General features: G+C 42.0%; 1 protein-coding gene across 2 annotated transcripts in view; it reads left to right on the top strand.

Moving 5' to 3' along the window:
• Window positions 1-9,996: 9,996 nt before the first annotated feature.
• ST6GALNAC5 (ST6 N-acetylgalactosaminide alpha-2,6-sialyltransferase 5) overlaps window positions 9,997-23,054 on the top strand; it is a 187,188-nt gene continuing 174,130 nt past the window's right edge. For both annotated transcript variants that reach the window (XM_061186430.1, XM_061186431.1), the window contains exons 1-2: window positions 9,997-10,011; window positions 10,797-10,994. In XM_061186430.1, the coding sequence (XP_061042413.1) occupies window positions 9,997-10,011; window positions 10,797-10,994 (213 nt within the window). The remainder of the gene's footprint in view (window positions 10,012-10,796; window positions 10,995-23,054) is intronic.

Raw genomic sequence — 23,054 nt, 5'->3', positions numbered from 1 at the left:
ATATGCAATATCTTGAAATAAAAGGAAGAAGACACAAGAATGATATAAATTAGCATGGGAAGAGAAGTAGAAAGATGCTTATAGATCAATCATGTTTTTTACATTAGCAGAAATATTGCAAGGACACTCAAGAATGCACTTTTAAATTCATTTTGAAAACTCTTTAGCTGGCTTCCCTCTTGCAGCTGCTACCCCTTTCGTTGCATGCTGCACAAAAGGAATAAAAAGGCCGGCCTTCCTTGATGTAGGCCCAGCATCACCCCTGACTTCCCGGGTTACCCAGGAGCACAGCGAGCTTTACAGCACGTGCTCACTCAGCTTTCAGATCGTTGCACTGGGTCCTACAGGGATGGTCCTTTGTCTTTCACATTTGGAGGAAAAATTTGTTTTATTTTATGAGGGTCACAGTGTTTGCCCCTATTTGTCTTTCCCCATTCGACTTTGAGACATCATAAATAAGAAAACAAAAGTCCGTTCCTAATGTGAAAAACTCCCTCCCCTGAAGTTTCCTGGCCTTCCTTTCTAGTTGTTGGCCTACCTTCAAATACTCCAAACTTTATAGGCCTGTGGGATTTATGAATCCCTAACAAAGAGTCGCTATGCCCACCATCACGGAGCTGCGTGGCAGCAGCAAGATTTCTCGAGAGGAATGTGGAGGAGCTGAGTTCAAGTCCTGTCTCTTCTAACTGGTTGTGTGACTCTGGGTAAGTTGCTTTAGCTCTGTCAGTCCCAGTTTTAACATTTTAACACAGTTAAAATGGCGATGATAATAATCATTCATCCATCCACTCAATCACATTCACTAAACACCCACTGTTTACCAGGCTCTGGGAAAACAAAGGTGAATTATACAAAATTTCTAAATTCAACGGCCCACAATCTATACCAGGAGACAGATATCCCAACAAGTCAGTAGTGAGGAAAAGGGGAGGGACCTTGACAAGAGGCGTTTCTGTTTGGAGCAGCAGCTCTGGAGGCCAGTGGAACTGACCATGAGCAAGAGCTGCCCAGGCTTAGCTGGAAACCACACATTTTCCTACGTCACAAAACTCTCCGGAGGTTCAAACAACCTAAGGAATTTGAATCCTTTGGAAACTCTCAAGAGTCCTTTGGAAACTCCATGGGGACTTCAACCTCCGGCACCAGCCAGTACCTGCCTGAGTGACTTTTCCAGCCTCCGGAGCCTGCCTGCACCGCCACGTGTGAGGCAGGCAGCACGGGCCAAAGGACCAGCGCCCATCGCTCCAAGCCCAGGGCAGCCCTCAACCAAATGCCCCTGCTCCTCCAGCCCCCGGTGGAAACACCAAGGCCTGACTTCTACACTGGCTGCCACAATTTCTCCAGCAGGACTGAGCCCCAGTTGTCTACCGTTGTAACTTGCTGGATGATGCACCATTTACTGGCTGCCGTCCCTCCCTATATCGCTTCCCTACACTCCCCAAAGGGGTTCGCTCCACCTGCCAAAGAGATGCTTGCGCATGGATCTTTATTGCAGGGTATGCTTGCGAGAGAACCCAAACTACGACATCATATAAGCCATTTTTTATTATAATTCTATATCATTTTGAAATGTGGCCAGAATTATACACTCCATTTTGCATGAAAAAAGCACGTTTTTGGGGGAGGGGGCCGCGCCGCGCAGCTTGTGAGATCTTAGCTCCCAGACCAGGGATCGAACCCCGGCCCACGGCAGTGAAAGCGCCCAGTCTTAACCACTGGACCGCCAGGGAATTCCCAAAAAGGCACTTATTTATAAATCCTCTTCTGCATAGTTAGGATTTGATCCATTTGCCCATTATAACATAATACCCGCCTAAGAATTTCTTCAGTCCATCCCAACCACCACTGCCCTGGCTGAAGCCTTTATCTCTCACCCAGATTTCCACAACAGGGTCCTAGCTGTCCTCTCTGGCTCCAGTCTTTCCCTCTACAAAGCCATCCCTCTCACTGTCTCCAGAGACATCCACCTAGAAAGTAATTCTGACTACACTACTCCCAGCCCAAAGGGCACTACTGTGCAAATTTTTAAAGGCTTCTGGTACTTACAACTCTCTACTTCTATCTAATGGAAAATTGTTATAATACTCTGATATGTGTAAAGCATAGTCTACACATGGTCATGGTCATTTTCAAGGAAACTGATGAAATAAATATACAAATCTGCAGTATCTGTGACTGTGATACCCACTTAGATGCACATCCTTGCGCACTGCACAACCTGCACAGCTGTACAGAACCACTCTGGTTCTGATCACTCTCTACCTTACCCACAAACTCCTTCTCTGTTGTCAGCACCTACCGTGAGGTTCCATGCTCCCACGGTTTTGCTTTGTTTATGCTGTCCTTTCTGCCAAGGGACACTGGCTTTCTCCTGACCTGTTTCTAGCGATCCCTTAAAAGCAGCTGAACGTTTCTCTTTTGCCAGAAATCATATCTGAAACACTCTCACCCAGCCATATGTCCCTCTTCTGTGATCCCTCTAATTCTTCATTTGTAACTCAACATTTAAACTTAACATATTGGGGTATAATTACCTGCTCATGGATTTGTCTTCTGTAAGTGAGGGCTGTCTTTCTCCTTTCTGCATCTCCAGCATTCAGTGGAGGACTTGGCCTAGAGTCAGAGCATGTAGAAGACAGTGGAGTGTGGAATGTGGAGCTTGTGAGGGAAGGCTCTGCAGTCAGACAGGCCTGGTCAAATCTTTGTTCTGTCCCTTTCTAGCCATGTGACCTTGAGCAAACGACCTCACATCTCTACATTTCAGTTTCCTTGTTGGTAAAGTGGAGATGACATCATTCCCGATTAAAAAAGCCACTGCCTCCAATTAGCACCATGCCTGACAGCAGGCACACAATACCTATTAACTATTATTTTTACTATAAGCTCAATAAACATTGGAGGATGAATTCTTTTATACCAAAGAGGCGGCCCCTTATGAAAACATACCTTTTGTTTGATCTATCTGTATAGTCAGAATGGTGATGAACACTTTCCATATGTTAGTGTATTTTGTCTACACAACTACTCTGCTCGAAAGGTTTTACTATCTGCCTGTTACAAATGAGGAACTTGAGAAGGGCGGTCAGTGGCTTGCTCTCAGTCGCGAGAGGTTGGGCCGAACCTGGTCTGTGTGATTCCAAGCCTGTGCTTTTAACTGAGCTGGAGAGCGTTAAGGGGGGGCCTCAGTGTCCGACTGCAGGATCTGAAAGTGGGGGATGCTGGTGGATGGGGCACAGGCTGAGATGTGAAGGAGTAGGACAGAAAGGGGCTTGTTGAAAGACCCAGCTGACTGACCATAAGTATTGGAAATTCAAAGAACAGTTTTTACGGCTAATTCAGAAGGTTCCTGTGTAGAGATGAGATTCAAAGGGAGTGGTGGATGCATAGTTGGGAAGGACCTGGGATGCTAAGCAAGGATCTCTAACTTTATCTGGAAAACTGTACAAAAGCCAAGAGACATTTAAAAGACTGACCACACCACGTGCTGACAGGGTGTGGAACAACTGAAGCCTCATTTGTTGCTGGTGGGAATAAAAAATGGTCCAACCACTTTGGAAAACAGTTTAACAATTTCTTTTAAAGTTAACCCGACACCTATCACATGACCCAACCATTCCACTCCTAGGTATTCATGCAAGAAAAATGAAGCCATGCATCTACCAAAAGACAAGTACGTCCTCAGTAACTTTATCCCTAAGAGCCCCAAACTGCAAACAACCCAAACGTTCATCAACAGGAGAATGGGTAAAAACAACTGTGTCATTTTCACACAATAGAATAGTACTCAGCAATAAAAAGGAACAAACCCTTAAAACACCCAACGAGATGGATAAATCTCAAAATAGTGTGCTAAGAGAAAGAAGTCAGACTGAAAGGCGTATGCTGTATGTTTTCATCTATATTAAGTTCTAGAACAGGCAAGGCTGATCTATAGTGATAAAAATCAGGACAATCTTTGCTGTTTGCCTATTGGGTAAGAGTTCGTCTGACTGGGAGGAAGCATGAGGGTATCCTCTGGGATGATGGAAATGATCTATATCTTGACAGTGGTGATGGTGAACAGGTGTATAATTTTGTCAAAACTCATCAAACTGTACCCCTAATTTTATGTATTTTACTGTCTGTAAAATATATCTTGAAGAAATAAAAGTAGCAAAAAAGTACATCACAAAACAAGGCACTGCCTTGTTTATATTTGTTATATATAAACAAGGTTATATTATCTAAAGATTGGGTGTAAACTGTATTCTTATAAATCAGACCAATTTGGAGTTCAGTAGAAGAACGTGGTTACGGGAACTCCTACAAAGCGTCTATCCATTCATTCTTTAACAAATATTGACTTGTCTTAACAAATATTGACTTAGCCTAATGCTACCACTTGCCAAAGTCTGGGTGACTTTGGACAAACGACTCTCAGTGCCTCAGTTCACTCATTTGTGAAATGGGGAAAATAATAGTACCTACCTCGTGGGGTTGTTGTAGGGACTAAAGGTGTGAATACATGTAAAACTCTTAGACTAGTGCTGGCACATAGTAAGGAGCTGGATAAATGTTAGTGAGTAATATTATTATAACCTCACTTATATGCTGGGCTTATGGGTTTATGTAGGATATAAACAGTAAGAGGACATAGTTCCAGTTCTAGAAAATTTATGATCTAGAAGGAAGGATGAAAAATAAATATATAAATGAATATGCTTGATACAATAACAGAACTTGACAAGTGCTTTGAGGGCATAAATGACTCACTGTCTTGGAATGGAAAATCCATTCAAAATGAAAATAATCAGCCATCTAAATCAAATCAAGTTGAGAGAGTCATTCACTGTTTTTTCAGTATTATCATGACTGTAATAATGCCTCCTATTCTTGGCATCTGGAATTTGGAGCTCCCAGGGCTCAGGCCGGTGACTTCTTTTCTTCTGTGTCCTGGCTTATCCCTAGGTGACTTCATCCTTTCATGAACTGTGATGCTTTGTCCATGTCTCTAAGCCCAGCATTACGCCTGAATTCCAACCGCTCGTGACATTTCATACTGAGCACCTCTAAGTGCAAATTCTCCATTCATAGCCCCTCACACCTGCTTTTCCCATGGCATGCCCCATCTTGGAACTAGCAACCTCGTTCCCCAAGCCACCCACTCCTAAAGCCTTGCGCTTGCTCGCCTCCTCTCTTTTGCTCGTGTTTCATACCCAGTATCAGCACATCCTGAAACCAGTCACTTGTCCCAAAAGCACCACCTCCTCCTTCACCTAGACCACCGCAAGAGCTTCCTAAGTGGTCTCCCCCCTTCTGCTCCCCCAAAAGCTTTTCGCAGCACAGCAGCCAGGTGATCTTTCCAGAACATTAACGATCCAAGGCCTTCCTCTGCTCTAAACCCTTGAGTGGGTTTCCTTCGCACTGTCCTCTTCATGGTCTGTGAGGCATTAGACAACCTGGCCCTGGACTACGTCTCTGCCCTCCCCCCACCAGTCTCCCTCTCACCCCCTCCACTCCAGCCACACGACCTCCTTGCTGTCTCTTCAACATGCCAGCCAAGCTCTTACCTCATGGCCTTTGCACATGCTGTTTCCTTTGCCTGAAATGCCCTTCCTCCAGATAGCCTCATGGCTCCCTCCCTCCCTTTATTCAAATCTCTCCTCAAATATCACTATCCTAGCGAAAACAGGGCTACACCCCACCCCAGTCTCTAGCTGTTTTACACTGCTTTTTTCCATAGTGCCTGCTATTCTATTATATTAGTTTATTGCCCTTGCTTGACTATAAGCCTCATGGGCTTGCTTGTCTTTGAAACATCCTCATGGCCTAGAACAGTGCCTGGCACATAGTAGATACTCACTTGATATTTGTTGGATGAATGAATGAATGACTATTATCTCAGCTCATGCAGAGCTTCATCATTTACAAAGCAGTCACGTCTACAACATCTTTTTTTTTTTAATTTATTTTTGGCTGTGTTGGGTCTTCGTTTCTGTGCGAGAGCTTTCTCCAGTTGCGGCGAGCGGGCGACACTCTTCATCGCAGTGCGCGGGCCTCTCACTATCGCGGCCCCTCCTATTGCGGAGCACAGGCTCCAGACGCGCAGCCTCAGTAATTGTGGCTCACGGGCCCAGCCGCTCCGCGGCATGTGGGATCTTCCCAGACCAGGGCTCGAACCCATGTCCCCTGCATTGGCAGGCAGACTCTCAACCACTGCGCCACCAGGGAAGCCCTACAATATCTTAATGAGCCCTCTAACAAAGCGGGGGCTAGGCTCTGTTTAGTCATTTTACAGGTCAGTCAAGAGTCTGCTTAATATTTTTCAGTCCTTTGCTCGTCATGCAGCTCTTGGTCACACAGGTCAAACCCTGGTCTTTCACCTTCAAACCCAGTTTATTCATCATAATCATAAAATATTATTAGTCATGGTTAACAATCTGTCAGTACTCCTCTTGACACTTCACTTGCGGTATCTCACTTAACTTTCACAACAGAGCTTTGAGGTAGGTGCTCGCGGTTGCTATTCTACAGGTAAGGAAATTAAGGCACAGCTAAATAACTTACCCAAGGTCAAAGAGCTGGTAAGTGGTAAAGTCAGAATCTGGGTCCTGGCAGCCTGACTCCTCGGACTTGTTCTCAGCCAGCCAGCCCATTAGGCACAGCTTGTGAAGTAAAGAGAGTTAAGGAAACTAAGGAACAAGTATCCACTTTGTTCTAGGGCTTTCTGCCATTGTGAAGCTTTTTGCTCTTGCAGCATTTAGCAGAACCGTTTTTCTTTAAGGTTATAAGGTGGAAATCAGTTGCATCTCAAATGCAGTTTACTTTATGTTGTCTTCCGCTTTTCATACATCTTTAGAATGTTTGCAACATTTGTTTCTGATTTGAGGGGTCATTTAGGAGTCATGGGCAGGGCTCACTAGTTTCCAGCAGTCTGTCTTCTGCCTCCCTCAGAGCTTTGTGGTACCACTGTGGCCCTGCGCGCTGGCAGGCGCTCCCTCCAACTCCAGGTCCCACCTCCCCACTCCTCCTCGCCCCATGACATGCCTTGTTTCGTAAATTATTGCCTTCAGCCTATCACATAACCTACATTGTGGAACATTCAATTTCTTTTCCTTTCCTTTCCTTTCTTTTCTTTTTTTTTTTTCAAAAGTAAGAATCTATTTGATTGGATGTGATGGCACCAGAGGCAGAAATATGGAGAAATTTCAAACGGTGAGAAATCCATTTCAGCTACCTGGATTTTGAGAAGCAAATTGTGATTCCCCAACTTATTGAACTGGACAAGTTAGATGAACTAAAAAAGCTTTACTGACTTGTCTACTTGTCTCCAAGTCAATCAAGTGTCTGTGAATGTTGCCTATTTTCTGCTCTTTCTGGCTCTTCAAATTATTAACTTAGAAGTGTGCAAAAAGTTACATAGAGGTGGCTATCCTTATGATATCAAACCCCTCAGGTAATAATAAGCAAGCACTCAGAATTTGAAAAACCAATCAAGTATTTTGACGGTTTCCTCATTTTTTGTAATATAAAGATTCATGGCAGTTATTTGGGAATAGTAGGCTGTGAGTTCCTTCAGGGCAGCATGTGATCTATTTATCCAGGTATCCCAATGCCTGCCATGTAGCAGGTGCTCACCAGAGGAGGTGCTTAACATGGTAGGCACTTGACAAATATATGTTGAATCTCTAGTACTCAGTCTTTTATTGCCAACTTGAAGACTTGTCTCACACACACACACACACACACACACACACACACACCCTAAATTGTGAGCTCTTAGATGAGAAGATCTGTGCCTTATTCCTCTCTGCATTCCCTAATATAAAACCACCCGATAGCAGGTGATCATTAAATGATCACTGAATTAAACAGCACAAGGATTTTAACTTGTCACTTGTTTTACCTGCCCTTCTCCACTCCCCCTTGTTCATTTGGCTCTCAGGCCAGAGTGCCTAAAACCATTGCATCAATCTAATCAAATATTTGAAGGCCAGAGACCTTGACATTATTCAAATCAACTTCAGAATTACATTTTTCAAATTTACCCTGGTCATTTCATAAGTAGATCTAGCTACTCACTAACTGCTATCCCAGGAGGTAAAAAAAAAGCATAAGCTTAATGAATTTGGTCAGACATACTGTGTAACAGATGTCCAACATGCTGCCATGAGTTTAAATCATAAATATGATGGCTCTGTTTGGCATGACAAAACATATTAGAAGTGTTTTATTGGTCACTGGGCAACTTACTAGATACAAGGGGAATGATTCTGAAAACTGCAGAAGCTACCACTAGTAGCATCTCAAAAGGAGCCCTGGAGAAACACAGATAATCTGCTTGCAATGATTCATCAAGTTGGTCCTTTGTTTCCCTAATTTGTGTGTCAAGTGCAACCATCCAATAAAGAATTGCCAAGACCCAATAAGATTCTCTTCTGGCTGCTGCTTTTTCTGCCCTAACTGGTACTATTCACGCCTAAAGCACAAATTGAATAAATAGCTTCAAGGCTGGCAATGTTGGACAGTGTTTGGATTTTTTTGTTTTTCCTTGAAAGGCTAAATCCCATATGTTTCTCACTTTCCCCCAAATGCATTGCATTGATAGTCATTGTTGCACCGATTAATTTTAACTTTCTTAATACTGGGTATAGAAGGATGCCTCATAAGTTAAAAATAGTTCCTGTTTTATCATCAGTCCAGCAATGGATTAGTGAAGATTAAAAAAGGATTGTAATGCCTTTTTCGGCCTTGAGAAAGCTCTTATTGTGCCTATGGTTCAGTTGGCCTGCTGATCATTTCCATCTTAATGTAATTTTTAACATTACGCTGCTACAGGTGAGTTGTTAAGTAATCCATTAAGACAACTATTTTCGCTGGCTGAGCAATTTCACAAGAAATATGTTTTTAACTAAATTAGACATTTAACAAATGCCATTTGTAATTCAACGCGGGGCGGGAGGAGGGAGAGTATCCTTAAAACAAGCTATGGATGTGAATTTCCCAAGAAAAAACAAATGATTTTTTTAAAATTTTAATTGAAGTTCTGAATGTGAAATTATGTACTGTCAGTGCAGTAGACCAACACAGGAGAGCACCAAAGGCCTTAGGATTCTTATAAAATAAGCAGTAAGCAGTTTTAGCTCTAGCAGCCAGAAATCTTTCATTTAAATTAGGCAGAATCTGCAGGTCCAGTTAATCCTGTGGATATCATGTGCTGAATGTTCTTAACACTTTTATATCATTTAGATGAACACTAGGAACCTCAAGGTTCTGATAGAAAAATAAACTATAATATTTAAAACAAGTAATGAATGAAAAATTTCGATGAAAATGAGGATATAAAGATTGCATGAGAATAAATCGATTTAAAAAGTAAAATTAAGGGGAAGAGAATATCAGAAAGCTTACAATTGGACAACTGAAACAATAATTTCTTTGAAAAAATTATTTCGTGACAGATTCCTCCACGCTATGAACATAAACGCAAATGCTATAAATAGAGCTATTGACATTTGGGCTGTTGACTTGTTTTTATCAAAATCACAGAACAGAAATCATAGTTTGCAGATTTTCAAATGGCTATCATGTTCAGAATCCAATAGGGTTCTCCTTCCCTTTTACTTGATGACTTCATAAAAGATAAATAAGCTCTCGGACCAAGAGGTGGGTATACGGGCACGGTTAACTCTCTCGCCCCAGAAATTCTACTCGGCTGAAAAGATTATTATTTGGGGGCGGGAAGGGGGGAATGCAGAGGGCTTTAGGACCCGGCAGGCGGCAGTTGTGTAGATCGCTGAGAGACTACGAGGGTCCGGTTCAGCTTCAATTCTGTCTCTAATCTCTGCAACAGCGGCTCTTCCTGGGTCCCGCGGCTTTCCTGCTCACTCAGCTGCGGCTGGAGGCCCGGCGAAAATCAGAGCCGCTTCCGCCCCATCACCCATGATGGAAACCCTCCAAGAAAAAGTGGCCCCGGACGCGTGTGCCTGAGGATTCCGCACAAAAGAGGTGCCCAAAATGAAGACCCTGGTGGTGAGTCATTTGTTATAACTCCTCTGGGCAGAGGCGGGACCCCCGGGCGCAGCGTCCCCGGGGCGCACGGGAGAGCTCCAGGGTGCCTGACCCTGCGCTGCGAGGTCGCCCGTTCCAAAGGGACAACTTTCCACCTGCTCCGCGTCCACTCCCGATTCCTCGCTTCAGCCTGGTTCGGAATCCCAGAGCTCGAATGGGAACTCGGGTTGCTGGGCTCCTGGATCTCCGGCGGGAGTTCCGAGCGGCCAGCGGAGAGCTAGAGAAGCCTTGGAGTGGTGGGCGCCTTGCTCGGGGAAGGGGATACCCTAACGAAACAGCCTGGCAAAAAACTAAGAGGGGCGGGAAGGGGGGACCTTTGCAGACTTTCTTGGTTTCCTTGTCGGATTTCAAACTTGCAAGGATCGCCAAGGTAGAGCCCCACGGGTCCAGAAAGGAGAAGCTAGACATTCCAAAGCCGAGCTGGGGCAGGGGGTCCCCTCCCAAAGTGTGAGCCCACCCCTGCCCCCGCCGCCGGCGCGCTCTTCTTCGCGTAGCCGGGCGCCACGCACCACCTGTCCTCTGCCGAGGGATGTGGGAGGCGGCGGCGGCCCAGAGCAGCGACGCGCGGGGAGCATCCCCTGCCGTACGCGGGGCGACGGTGCCTCCTCTGCCGGGCTGCGTGCTGCCCAGGTGGGACCCGGGCTACCCCCGCTGCCCCCGCCCGTCTGACCGTCGCGCCGGAGTCCCCGCCGGGCGCGCTCCTCCCGGGTCGGCGCTCAGCGACTCTCCTGTGCTCTCTCCCGCAGCGCCATGGTCTGGCAGTGTGTTTAGCGCTCACCACCATGTGCACCAGCTTGCTGCTCGTGTACAGCAGCCTAGGCGGCCAGAAGGAGCGGCCGCCGCAGCAGCAGCAAGCAGCGGCGACCGGCAGCCCCCCGCCGCACCCCGAGGCCCCCGCGGGACCGCGGCCACTGGACGGATACCTTGGCGTGGCGGACCACAAGGTGACAGCTTGCTCGCCAGCCTTCCCGCCACCCAGCCTGGGGATCCCGCACACCTGACCTTGCCCCCTTCCCCGGGGTTGGGAGGCGCCGTGAGTAGGTGCCATTCAGAGGCTGGAAGTGCGAGTGGACCCGCTGGGGTGGGACAGGATAGTTCCTACTTGGTGTGAATTTCTATTTGGAGAAGGAAGCAAAGTTTTTCAGGGAATAGGGATGAGATGGGTGCACCCCAAAGCCTAATTTCCTAACAGGAACTGTCCCTGTAATTAGAACCGCCTCATCCCCAGAATTGCAGCTATCGCTGGGTGCAGGGTTCCTGAAGCCTCGGGTTTGGCAGCCAAGTCGCGCCCTAGTGGGAGGAGACCCGGGAATGGCGCGGGTACCAGCCCGAGCTTACCTCCGACAGGGAACCGGAGGCTGAGTAGCAGCCAGTCCGCGGCCGCAGCTCAGGCTCGCAGACTCCTATCTGATCTCTGCTTCGGATGCTCTGGGCTAAATTACTACAGCCCTGGGGAGCGGTGCCCAGACAAGCGCGGAAGGCTTGAGGCACAAACTCAGCTTCCATTGGCTTGAAACTCATCGTTGAGGGCCTATTTTCCTCTGCCTTCCGGGAAGCCGCTGCATGGCTTGGCTAATAATTAATAAGGTGAATTTTTAAGAAATTGAGCCTTCTTTCCCTGGAATAATAAATCTCTCGTTTCAGTGTGTGAAGCCTCTGGGAGAATCCTAATCAAGTTTCCTGGTTCTGAAAAGATATTTTAATACAGTTTAAATGTATTCCCCATTATTTGAAGCTGCTAATATATTTTTATTAAAACACAATTCCATTCTGTATATGCCCTATAAAGCTAGAGGATTTCTCGAAACCACCCAGCTATTCTGCTTTTTGTATTACTAGGTTGTATGATTGTGAACCAAAGTAATATTTAGCAGGTGCTCCTTTTGTGTGAAAAGATGGTTCTAACCATGCATGAAAAAGTCAAACTTTTTTTAAGTAGCAATCAAAATACTTCTACTCACTTGTGCAATGGATAATGCTAAGGATTTTGGAGGATACAAAAGAATTTAAGGCAGGACGCAGACTTTAGGGATCTTTGAATGCCTGTGGGAAAACAAACAACATACCGTGAAATGTGGGTGGATGGATAGATGACAGAGAGACAGAGAGATAGACAGTAGATATAAATGTATAGGAAATACTGGATATAAACAGTTATTACTGTTGGAGTACAGAGATGAGAAAGATCTCTGCCCGGATAGGATCAAGGAAAGTTTCTTTGAAAAAGTGGAACTTGCACTGGGAAGAATTCAGGGAAGCAGAAAAGAGGGAGAGATTTCATTAGGAAGTGATTTACTGGGGAGAGTGCTGGTGGTAGATCTTAAATCAAAAGTAGAGAGGGCCATCAGTTTCACAAGTTCTGTTTTCACAAGCTTCTGTTTTCTCTTTAAGTTGTTGATTGATTACATACTTTGTATCTGCATGTGCAAGCAACCCACAAGGGCTGGAGTTCTAGAAAAGTTTGTGCATTGACTTCTGACTGTGGAGGGATGTGGTGTTTATGTGTTTATAATGAATATATTGAACATGGTGGATTTTCATGGCTATTGTTTTGTGGAAATGGCTATCTAGCACTTGTGAAGCTTTGGTTAATAGGAGTGTCAAAAGGTAAATTTGCTGTAAGCTTTGATCTGCCTTTAGGAAGATATTGCTAATACTTCCCTTCCTGTGCTCTCCTGCTGGACAGACACCAGCTAAGAATATTGATAGCCTAAGGCAAAATAAGATGCCCTCATGTTCTTCTTCAAAACAGTGTTTATTCACACAAATATGTTGGATTCCATTTTCAATGTATCAGAGCCTTATTTCATTAAAATGAAGAACAGCCCTTTTGGGGAAGGAATGTGGGAACTCTGTATGAGAAATTGAGATAATCTGTAGTGAAGGGTTTTGTAAACTGTGAAGTGTTATGTGAATGATACATATGTGTGGAAGACCTTGGAATTCTTAGCAGAGAATTAAAAATGTGACCAGGAAGGTCTTAGCAGATAATACCAATGAAATTCTTTCATAGAAAACCAACCTCTCACAAAATTCCATACCCAAAGGGTTCAACAAAGTTTACCCTACCTCAAGCAAAGGAACAAATGCAAATATTAAAATCTATGCCTTCTTTTTAGGCATTATTCCAATTGTCCCACTGAAGGAAATGTAAACTTCTGCTCAGAATGTAGTCACTTTACTGCTACTATCTAACTGGCCGGAAGTTCGGCAGTTTCATTTCCAATGGCTCTCTGAAGGTGCACGTGTAAAATGTTTATGCCTTCTCCCAAAATTGCTGTTTAGGTTTACTTGGGATCTTCCTATAGTCTTGCTTAAGCAGAGGTAGAAATCATATGTTAGACTGTTACTAGGATGTTTTTTTTCAGTTAGCACAGGGGATGATAAATGAAAGCTTTTCTATTCTTCTTATGTTGCCAGATGATACTCTGATTGCTTTTTTGCCCCACTCTCACATCAAGCTTTAGAAAAATTATAGGATATGCTGAATGTGATGACCACCAAGCCATATGCTGCTGCATATTGAATCAGAATTCCAACAGACTTTCAATTGGCCATTGATTTACTGACTCTGGAGAGAGTTACAGATACCATTTAGGAAAACGTTCACATCTCCATGGCTAGAGGTCCCAAAGTCTGATAAATATGTAGTGTTTTTGTTCAGTTACATGATGGCATTAACATTATAACTCCAAGATTAAATTCAACAGGTGGTCCTGATCCCCAGCACCTGAATTTCACAAATTACCGCCTGTCTGCAATGATAGTCTTGTCTCATATGCTGCAGACTGAATTACTGTTGAGATTAAATCACTATGTGCTTTTGTTGAAAGACATGCTGCAAGTCAAGCCAATGATGAGCAATATGTGTTGAAGCTTAAAATATCGCTTTCCATGTTCGTATTCCCTACTTCCTCTTTCACAAAGGATGCTAGCGGAAATTGTAATTCCAGTATGACTAAGTAAGTGAAGGCTACTTGGAGTTTCTTGTGATAATGAAACCATTTCATTTTCTCTTAGATAGATTTTTTTCTCTTCATTCCCAACCCTTCCCCTGACCTTTTCCCACACATGTTCCACCAACTCATTTCCATCTTGTTACATGTCTGTCACTGCAGCTACTGTATCTGCATCCTACCATTTCCTGGTCCCCGATTTTGGAAGCCATTGATTTCTAATCAGATCTTCCAGATCTAAGCAAAGAAGTCAATCTTCATGGCTTGGAGAAACTTCTGCCTTTAGAACTGCAGCATAATGTATAATCAAACTAAAACACACATGCACACAAACACACACACACACACACACACACTCACTCACTAAATCAAGCAACCCTCAGAGGAAAGCTCCAAGTCTCCCAGCAGAGTGGAAGGGGGCATGAAACACATTATGTGTTCAGTCTGGGTTGGCTCCGGGTAGATAAAGTCATTTGCCATCTGGTGGACCCTGTGCAATGAAACTGTGAGCTGATTCCCATTTCCAGTGGACCGGAGCCCTTATCGCAGAAGGCCCACTTGTCACCTGGGTTGCCCTCTTCTTAGGTGGCTTATGAAAGAGCAGTGATCATGGGGCCTGAAGCTGAGCTGCTATCTCTTCTCTTCGGTAGTAGTTCCCAAGAATGGATTTTACACGTACCGGTGACATGTTTGCCCTTGGTTCTTTCTTTCCTTAAGCACTCAGTTATTCAGACAAAACCAAACTGCTTAGAGGTAATAGTACTATCACTATTAATTGGTAGATGTCCAGTTGGAATGATAAGACAAGTCAATGCAAGAGTTGAAAAGTAATTCACAACCGGAAAAAAAGGTATATGCCATATAACTTACGTTGAAATTATGGCGTAAGAATTCTTCCTTTAGAGAGGTATATACATTCTCAAATATAAGTTTACACCATTTATTAGACCCTGTTGTATAATATTTGAGGCATCCAATGAATGATAAATAATTTGGATCTCAAAGAAATTTAAAGTGAGCTTATTTTCAGTGCTCAAGTATTACAAAATGTAATCTGCCAATGATGACAAAACTGTGTTATCACAAAGCATCAACCAAATGGAATCATGAAATGAACTGTTTTTTATGGGAGAAGAGTTCCAATAATGTGGGTGTTTTTAACTGGAGAAGTTAAACTATTTTAACATTTACTGAATAGTTAACCTTCCTTAATTCTGAAACCAGAAGTATTTCTCCACCTTCCCACAGGAGTAATCCCAAGATACTTCTATGCCAAAGCCCAGATTGTACCTAGCAGATGGTCTGACCTGGCTCCCTCTCAAGTTTCAGGCATTCTGGCCTCCCTGCTGATCCTTGGACACTCATTCTGCCTCAGGACCTTTGCACTTGCTGTTTCATCTCCCTGGAAAGCTCTCACTCAAGATCTTTTGCATGGTTGATTCCTTACGGTCATTTAGTCCTCAGATCACATATTATCTTCTTGTGTACCACACTCTTTAAATAGCCCCCTTCTCACGAGTCATTCTCTATCATACCAGCCTGTTTTATTTTCCTTATAATACTTAACAATATCTGAAATAATCTTAAAGTTTACTTGTCTCTTGTCTGCCGTCCCCCCAAGTAGAATCTAAGTGCTCTGATATCAAAGCATCTGATACATCTTGTTGACCAGTTTAAATCCAGGCCCTAATACTTGGCCATTGGTGGGCACACAGTAAGTATTTATGGAAGGAAAGAAGAACGCAGGGCGTATTGGGGGTGGGGTATCCCTGGAGAAGGACAGAGCTGCCTTACCTTATGTCAAGTCCTTTCTCTGCAAGACACATTGGTGCAGTCCCAGGCCCTGATATGTCTCATCTTTCCTAAATTTGATTTACTCCTCCTCCTAATAATAATGATAATAGGAAATGATTTGAAACATAAGAGTCTTTGGGAATGAGATTTGGGAATCTACCATTTTAATAGGCTTCCCTTATGGTTCTTGTGCACGTTAAAGTTTGAGAATCATCATTTGAAACGTTTTTAATCATCATAGTGTGTAGTTCTGTAGCTAATTTGTTTCTGGGTTTTTGAACTACTCATAGCCCTTAGTAAATATTCATTGAAGGCCTAATAGTTGCAAAATTCCAGGGTATCCTGGAAGAAGAACACAGTCCCTGCCCTCAAAGAACCTTTGATCTAATTGGAAAGAAAAGGCAAAGAAGCAAGAAAGGTTAAATAATAAAGCAAGTGCTGAATAATAATATGAAACCAAGAAACAGTACATCAAGGCACTGACACTAAAAAGGAGCAATTTCTGTGATCTTTCTCATCTATAAAGTAAGTTAGATACTGTTGTTACCTTAGAAGTTATAAAACATTCAAACTAAAATTCTATTATTCATTAGCCCTTTTAAATATATGTGTGTATGTTTCTATATACATATTACATAAATGACTGTCAGTGAATAATTAGTAAACAACTTAAATATTAAATCAACTTCAAAGTGGATTTTATTTATTTATTATTTATTTATTTATTTATTTTATTTTTGGAACCATTTTATTTCACTCCTCATATCACCCTTGTGAGAGTAAAAGGTTTTCTGGCTTTCTTTCTCTCATTGGTTGTGAAAAGGAGTTATTAGAAAAAGAGCTATTTCAAGTCAAAGAGCTATTAATGTCAAGCCCAAGCATTCCCACTTAGAGATGTTTTGGAAAAGTCAGATTCAGTGACAAACGTGTGTATAGTCACAGTGGAAAGTTCCGTCTGCAGTTAGACTGACTTTGCCAAGAACAGATTAGGATGATTTGATCTGTTTTCTACTCATTAGCAGGGTGATGTTGTTTGACTGTTTACAGAAGATGTGTCCTAACATAAAATATGTGTCCTAAAGGAAAACCTGTAATTGCTAGGATATTGTGCTTTCTTTCTTTTTTTAAAAAACATCTTTATTGGAGTATAATTGCTTTACAATGTGTGTTAGTTTCTGCTGTATAACAAAGTGAATCAGCTATACATAAACATATATCCCCATATCTCCTCCCTCTTGTGTCTCCCTCCCACCCTCCCTATCCCGCCCCTCTAGGTGGACACAAAGGAATAAGCTGATCTCCCTGTGCTATGCGGCTGCTTCCCACTAGCTTTCTATTTTATGTTTGGTAGTGTATATAATGTCCATGGCACTCTCTCACTTCATCCCAGCTTCCCCTTCCCCCTCGCCATGTCCTCAAGTTCATTCTCTACATCTGCGTCTTTATTCCTGTCCTGCCCCTACGTTCTTCAGAACCTTTTTTTTTTTAGATTCCATTTATATGTGTTAGCATACAGTATTTGTTTTTCTCTTTCTGACTTACTTCACTCTGTGTGACAGTCCCTAGGTCCATCCACCTCACTATAAATAACTCAATTTTGTTTCTTTTTAGGCTGAGTAATAGTCCATTGTATATATGTGCCACATCTTCTTTATCCATTCATCCATCGATGGACACTTAGGTTGCTTCCATGTTCTGGCTATTGTAAATAGAACTGCAGTGAACATTGTGGTACATGACTCTTTTTGAATTATGGTTTTACTTGTATGGTAGTTTTTTTTTTTTTTTTTTTTTAAACATCTTTATTGAAGTATAATTGCTTTACAATGGTGTGTTAGCTTCTGCTTTATAACAAAGTGAATCAGTTATACATATACATATGTTCCCATATCTCTTCCCTCTTGCATCTCCCTCCCTCCCACCCTCCCTATCCCACCCCTCTAGGTGGTCACAAAGCACCGAGCTGATCTCCCTGTGCTATGTGGCTGCTTCCCACTAGCTAGCTATTTTACGTTTGGTAGTGTATATATGTCCATGACACTCTCTCACCCTGTCACATCTCACCCCTCCCCCTCGCCATATCCTCAAGTCCATTCTCTAGTAGGTCTGTGTCTTTATTCCCATCTTGCCACTAGGTTCTTCATGACCTTTTTTTTTCTTCCTTAGATTCCATATATATGTGTTAGAATACTGTATTTCTTTTTCTCTTTCTGACTTACTTCACTCTGTATGACAGACTCTAACTCCATCCACCTCATTACAAACACCTCCATTTCATTTCTTTTTATGGCTGAGTAATATTCCATTGTATATATGTGCCACATCTTCTTTATCCATTCATCCGATGATGGACACCTAGGTTGCTTCCATGTCCTGGCTATTGTCAACAGAGCTGCAATGAATATTTTGGTACATGACTCTTTCTGAATTATGGTTTTCTCAGGGTATATGCCCAGTAGTGGGATTGCTGGGTCGTATGGTAGTTCTATTTTTAGTTTTTTAAGGAACCTCCATACTGTTCTCCATAGTGGCTGTATCAATTTACATTCCCACCAACAGTGTAAGAGTGTTCCCTTTTCTCCACACCCTCTCCAGCATTTATTGTTTCTAGATTTTTTGATGATGGCCATTCTGACCGGTGTGAGATGATACCTCATTGTAGTTTTGATTTGCATTTCTCTAATGATTAATGATGTTGAGCATTCTTTCATGTGTCTGTTGGCAATCTGTATATCTTCTTTGGAGAAATGTCTGTTTAGGTCTTCTGCCCATTTTTGGATTGGGTTGTTTGTTTTTTTGTTATTGAGCTGCATGAGCTGCTTGTAAATCTTGGAGATTAATCCTTTGTCAGTTGCTTCATTTGCAAATATTTTCTCCCATTCTGAGGGTTGTCTTTTGGTCTTGTTTATGGTTTCCTTTGCTGTGCAAAAGCTTTTAAGTTTCATTAGGTCCCATTTGTTTATTTGTGTTTTTATTTCCATTTCTCTAGGACCTGGGTCAAAAAGGATCTTGCTGTGATTTATGTCATAGAGTGTTCTGCCTATGTTTTCCTCTAAGAGTTTGATAGTGTCTGGCCTTACACTTAGGTCTTTAATCCATTTTGAGTTTATTTTTGTGTATGGTGTCAGGGAGTGTTCTAATTTCATACTTTTACATGTACCTGTCCAATTTTCCCAGCACCACTTATTGAAGAGGCTGTCTTTTCTCCACTGTATATGCTTGCCTCCTTTATCAAAGATAAGGTGACCATATGTGCGTGGGCTTATCTCTGGGCTTTCTATCCTGTTCCATTGATCTATATTTCTGTTTTTGTGCCAGTACCAAACTGTCTTAATTACTGTAGCTTTGTAATATAGTCTGAAGTCAGGGAGCCTGATTCCTCCAGCTCCATTTTTCGTTCTCAAGATTGCTTTGGCTATTCGGGGTCTTTTGTGTTTCCATACAAATTGTGAAATTTTTTGTTCTAGTTCTGTGAAAAATGCCAGTGGTAGTTTGATAGGGATTGCACTGAATCTGTAGATTGCTTTGGGTAGCAGAGTCATTTTCACAATGTTGATTCTTCCAATCCAAGAACATGGTGTATCTCTCCATCTATTTGTATCATCTTTAATTTCTTTCATCAGTGTCCTATAATTTTCTGCATACAGGTCTTTTGTCTCCCTAGGTAGGTTTATTCCTAGATATTTTATTCTTTTTGTTGCAATGGTAAACGGGAGTGTTTTCTTAATTTCACTTTCAGATTTTTCATCATTAGTATACAGGAATGCAAGAGATTTCTGTGCATTAATTTTGTATCCTGCTACTTTACCAAATTCATTGATTAGCTCTAGTAGTTTTCTGGTAGCATCTTTTGGATTCTCTATGTATAGTATCATGTCATCTGCAAACAGTGACAGCTTTACTTCTTCTTTTCCGATTTGCATTCCTTTTATTTCTTTTTCTTCTCTGATTGCTGTGGCTAACACTTCCAAAACTATGTTGAATAATAGTGGTGAGAGTGGGCAACCTTGTCTTGTTCCTGATCTTAGTGGAAATGGTTTCAGTTTTTCACCATTGAGGACAATGTTGGCTGTGGGTTTGTCATATACAGCCTTTATTATGTTGAGGAAAGTTCCCTCTATGCCTACTTTCTGCAGGACTTTTATCATAAATGGGTGTTGAATTTTGTCGAAAGCTTTCTCTGCATCTATTGAGATGATCATATGGTTTTTCTCCTTCAATTTGTTAATATGATGTATCACGTTGATTGATTTGCGTATATTGAAGAATCCTTGCATTCCTGGAATAAACCCCACTTGATCATGGTGTATAATCCTTTTAATGTGCTGTTGGATTCTGTTTGCCAGTATTTTGTTGAGGATTTTTGCATCTATGTTCATCAGTGATATTGGCCTGTAGTTTTCTTTCCTTGTGACATCTTTGTCTGGTTTTGGTATCAGGGTGATGGTGACCTCGTAGAATGAGTTGGGGAGTGTTCCTCCCTCTGCAATATTTTGGAAGAGTTTGAGAAGGATAGGTGTTAGCTCTTCTCTAAATGTTTGATAGAATTCGCCTGTGAAGCCATCTGGTCCTGGGCTTTTGTGTGTTGGAAGATTTTTAATCACAGTTTCAATTTCAGTGCTTGTGATTGGTCTGTTCATATTTTCTATTTCTTCCTGGTTCAGTCTCGGCAGGTTGTGCATTTCTAAGAATCTGTCCATTTCTTCCAGGTTGTCCATTTTATTGGCATAGAGTTGCTTGTAGTAATCTCTCATGATTGTTTGTATTTCTGCAGTGTCAGTGGTTACTTCTCCTTTTTCATTTCTAATTCTATTAATTTGAGTCTTCTCCCTTTTTCTCTTGATGAGTCTGGCTAATGGTTTATCAATTTTGTTTATCTTCTCAAAGAACCAGCTTTTAGTTTCATTGATTTTTGCTATTGTTTCCTTCATTTCTTTTTCATTTATTTCTGATCTGATCTTTATGATTTCTTTCCTTCTGCTAGCTTTGGGGTTTTTTTGTTCTTCTTTCTCTAATTGCTTCAGGTGCAAGGTTAGGTTGTTTATTCGAGATGTTTCCTGTTTCTTGATGTAGGCTTGTATTGCTATAAACTTCCCTCTTAGAACTGCTTTTGCTGCATCCCATAGGTTTTGGATCGTCGTGTCTCCATTGTCATTTGTTTCTAGGTATTTTTTGATTTCCCCTTTGATTTCTTCAGTGATCACTTCGTTATTAAGTAGTGTATTGTGTAGCCTCCATGTGTTTGTATTTTTTACAGATCTTTTCCTGTAATTGATATCTAGTCTCATAGCGTTGTGGTCGGAAAAGATACTTGATACGATTTCAATTTTTTTAAATTTACCAAGGCTTGATTTGTGACCCAAGATATGATCTATCCTGGAGAATGTTCCATGAGCACTTGAGAAAAATGTGTATTCTGTTGTTTTTGGGTGGAATGTCCTATAAATATCAATTAAGTCCATCTTGTTTAATGTATCATTTAAAGCTTGTGTTTCCTTATTTATTTTCATTTTGGATGATCTGTCCATTGGTGAAAGTGGGGTGTTAAAGTCCCCTACTATGATTGTGTTACTGTCGATTTCCCCTTTTATGGCTGTTAGTATTTGCCTTATGTATTGAGGTGCTCCTATGTTGGGTGCATAAATATTTACAATTGTTATACCTTCCTCTTGGATCGATCCCTTGATCATTATATAGTGTCCTTCTTTGTCTCTTGTAATAGTCTTTATTTTAAAGTCTATTTTGTCTGATATGAGAATTGCTACTCCAGCTTTCTTTTGATTTCCATTTGCATGGAATATCTTTTTCCATCCCCTCACTTTCAGTCTGTATGTGTCTCTAGGTCTGAAGTGGGTCTCTTGTAGACAGCATATATATGGGTCTTGTTTTTGTATCCATTCAGCCAGTCTGTGTCTTTTGGTGGGAGCATTTAATCCATTTACATTTAAGGTAATTATCGATATGTATTTTCCTATTCCCATTTTCTTAAATGTTTTGGGTTTGTTATTGTAGGTGTTTTCCTTCTCTTGTGTTTCTTGCCTAGAGAAGTTCCTTTAGCATTTGTTGTAAAGCTGGTTTGGTGGTGCTGAACTCTCTCAGCTTTTGCTTGTCTGTAAAGGTTTTAATTTCTCCATCAAATCTGAATGAGATCCTTGCTGGGTAGAGTAATCTTGGTTGTAGGTTTTTCTCCTTCATCACTTTAAGTATATCCTGCCACTCCCTTCTGGCTTGCAGAGTTTCTGCTGAAAGATCAGCTGTTAACCTTATGGGGATGCCCTTGTGTGTTATTTGTTGTTTTTCCCTTGCTGCTTTTAATATGTTTTCTTTATATTTAATTTTTGATAGTTTGATTAATATGTGTCTTGGTGTGTTTCTCCTTGGATTTATCCTGTATGGGACTCTGTGCTTCCAGGACTTGATTAACTATTTCCTTTCCCATATTAGGGAAGTTTTCAACTATAATCTCTTCAAATATTTTCTCAGTCCCTTTCTTTTTCTCTTCTTCTTCTGGGACCCCTGTAATTCGAATGTTGGTGCGTTTAATGTTGTCCCAGAGGTCTCTGAGACTGTCCTCAGTTCTTTTCATTCTTTTTTCTTTATTCTGCTCTGCAGTAGTTATTTCCACCATTTTATCTTCCAGGTCACTTATCCGTTCTTCTGCCTCAGTTATTCTGCTATTGATCCCATCTAGAGTATTTTTAATTTCATTTATTGTGCTTTTCATCGTTGCTTGGTTCCTCTTTAGTTCTTCTACATCCTTGTTAAATGTTTCTTGCATTTTGTCTATTCTATTTCCAAGATTTTGGATCATCCTTACTATCATTATTCTGAATTCTTTTTCAGGTAGACTACCTATTTCCTCTTCATTTGTTAGGTCTGGTGTGTTTTGACCCTGCTCCTTCATCTGCTATGTGTTTTTCTGTCTTCTCATTTTGCTTATCTTACTGTGTTTGGGGTCTCCTTTTCACAGGCTGCAGGTTCGTAGTTCCCGTTGTTTTTGGTATCTGTCCCCAGTGGCTAAGGTTGGTTCAGTGGGTTGTGTAGGTTTCCTGGTGGAGGGAACTAGTGCCTGTGTTCTGGTGGATGAGGCTGGATCTTGTCTTTCTGGTGGGCACGTCCACGTCTGGTGGTGTGTTTTGGGGTGTCTGTGGCCTTATTATGATTTTAGGCAGCCTCTCTGTTAATGGATGGGGCTGTGTTCCTGTCTTGCTAGTTGTTTGGCATAGGGTGTCCAGCACTGTAGCTTGCTGGTCG

Source organism: Eubalaena glacialis, chromosome 3, assembly GCF_028564815.1.
Source record: "Eubalaena glacialis isolate mEubGla1 chromosome 3, mEubGla1.1.hap2.+ XY, whole genome shotgun sequence".
NCBI lineage: Eukaryota > Metazoa > Chordata > Mammalia > Artiodactyla > Balaenidae > Eubalaena > Eubalaena glacialis.
The sequence above is the reverse complement of the archived record's forward strand: the minus strand, read 5'-3'. Positions and strand labels throughout refer to the sequence as shown.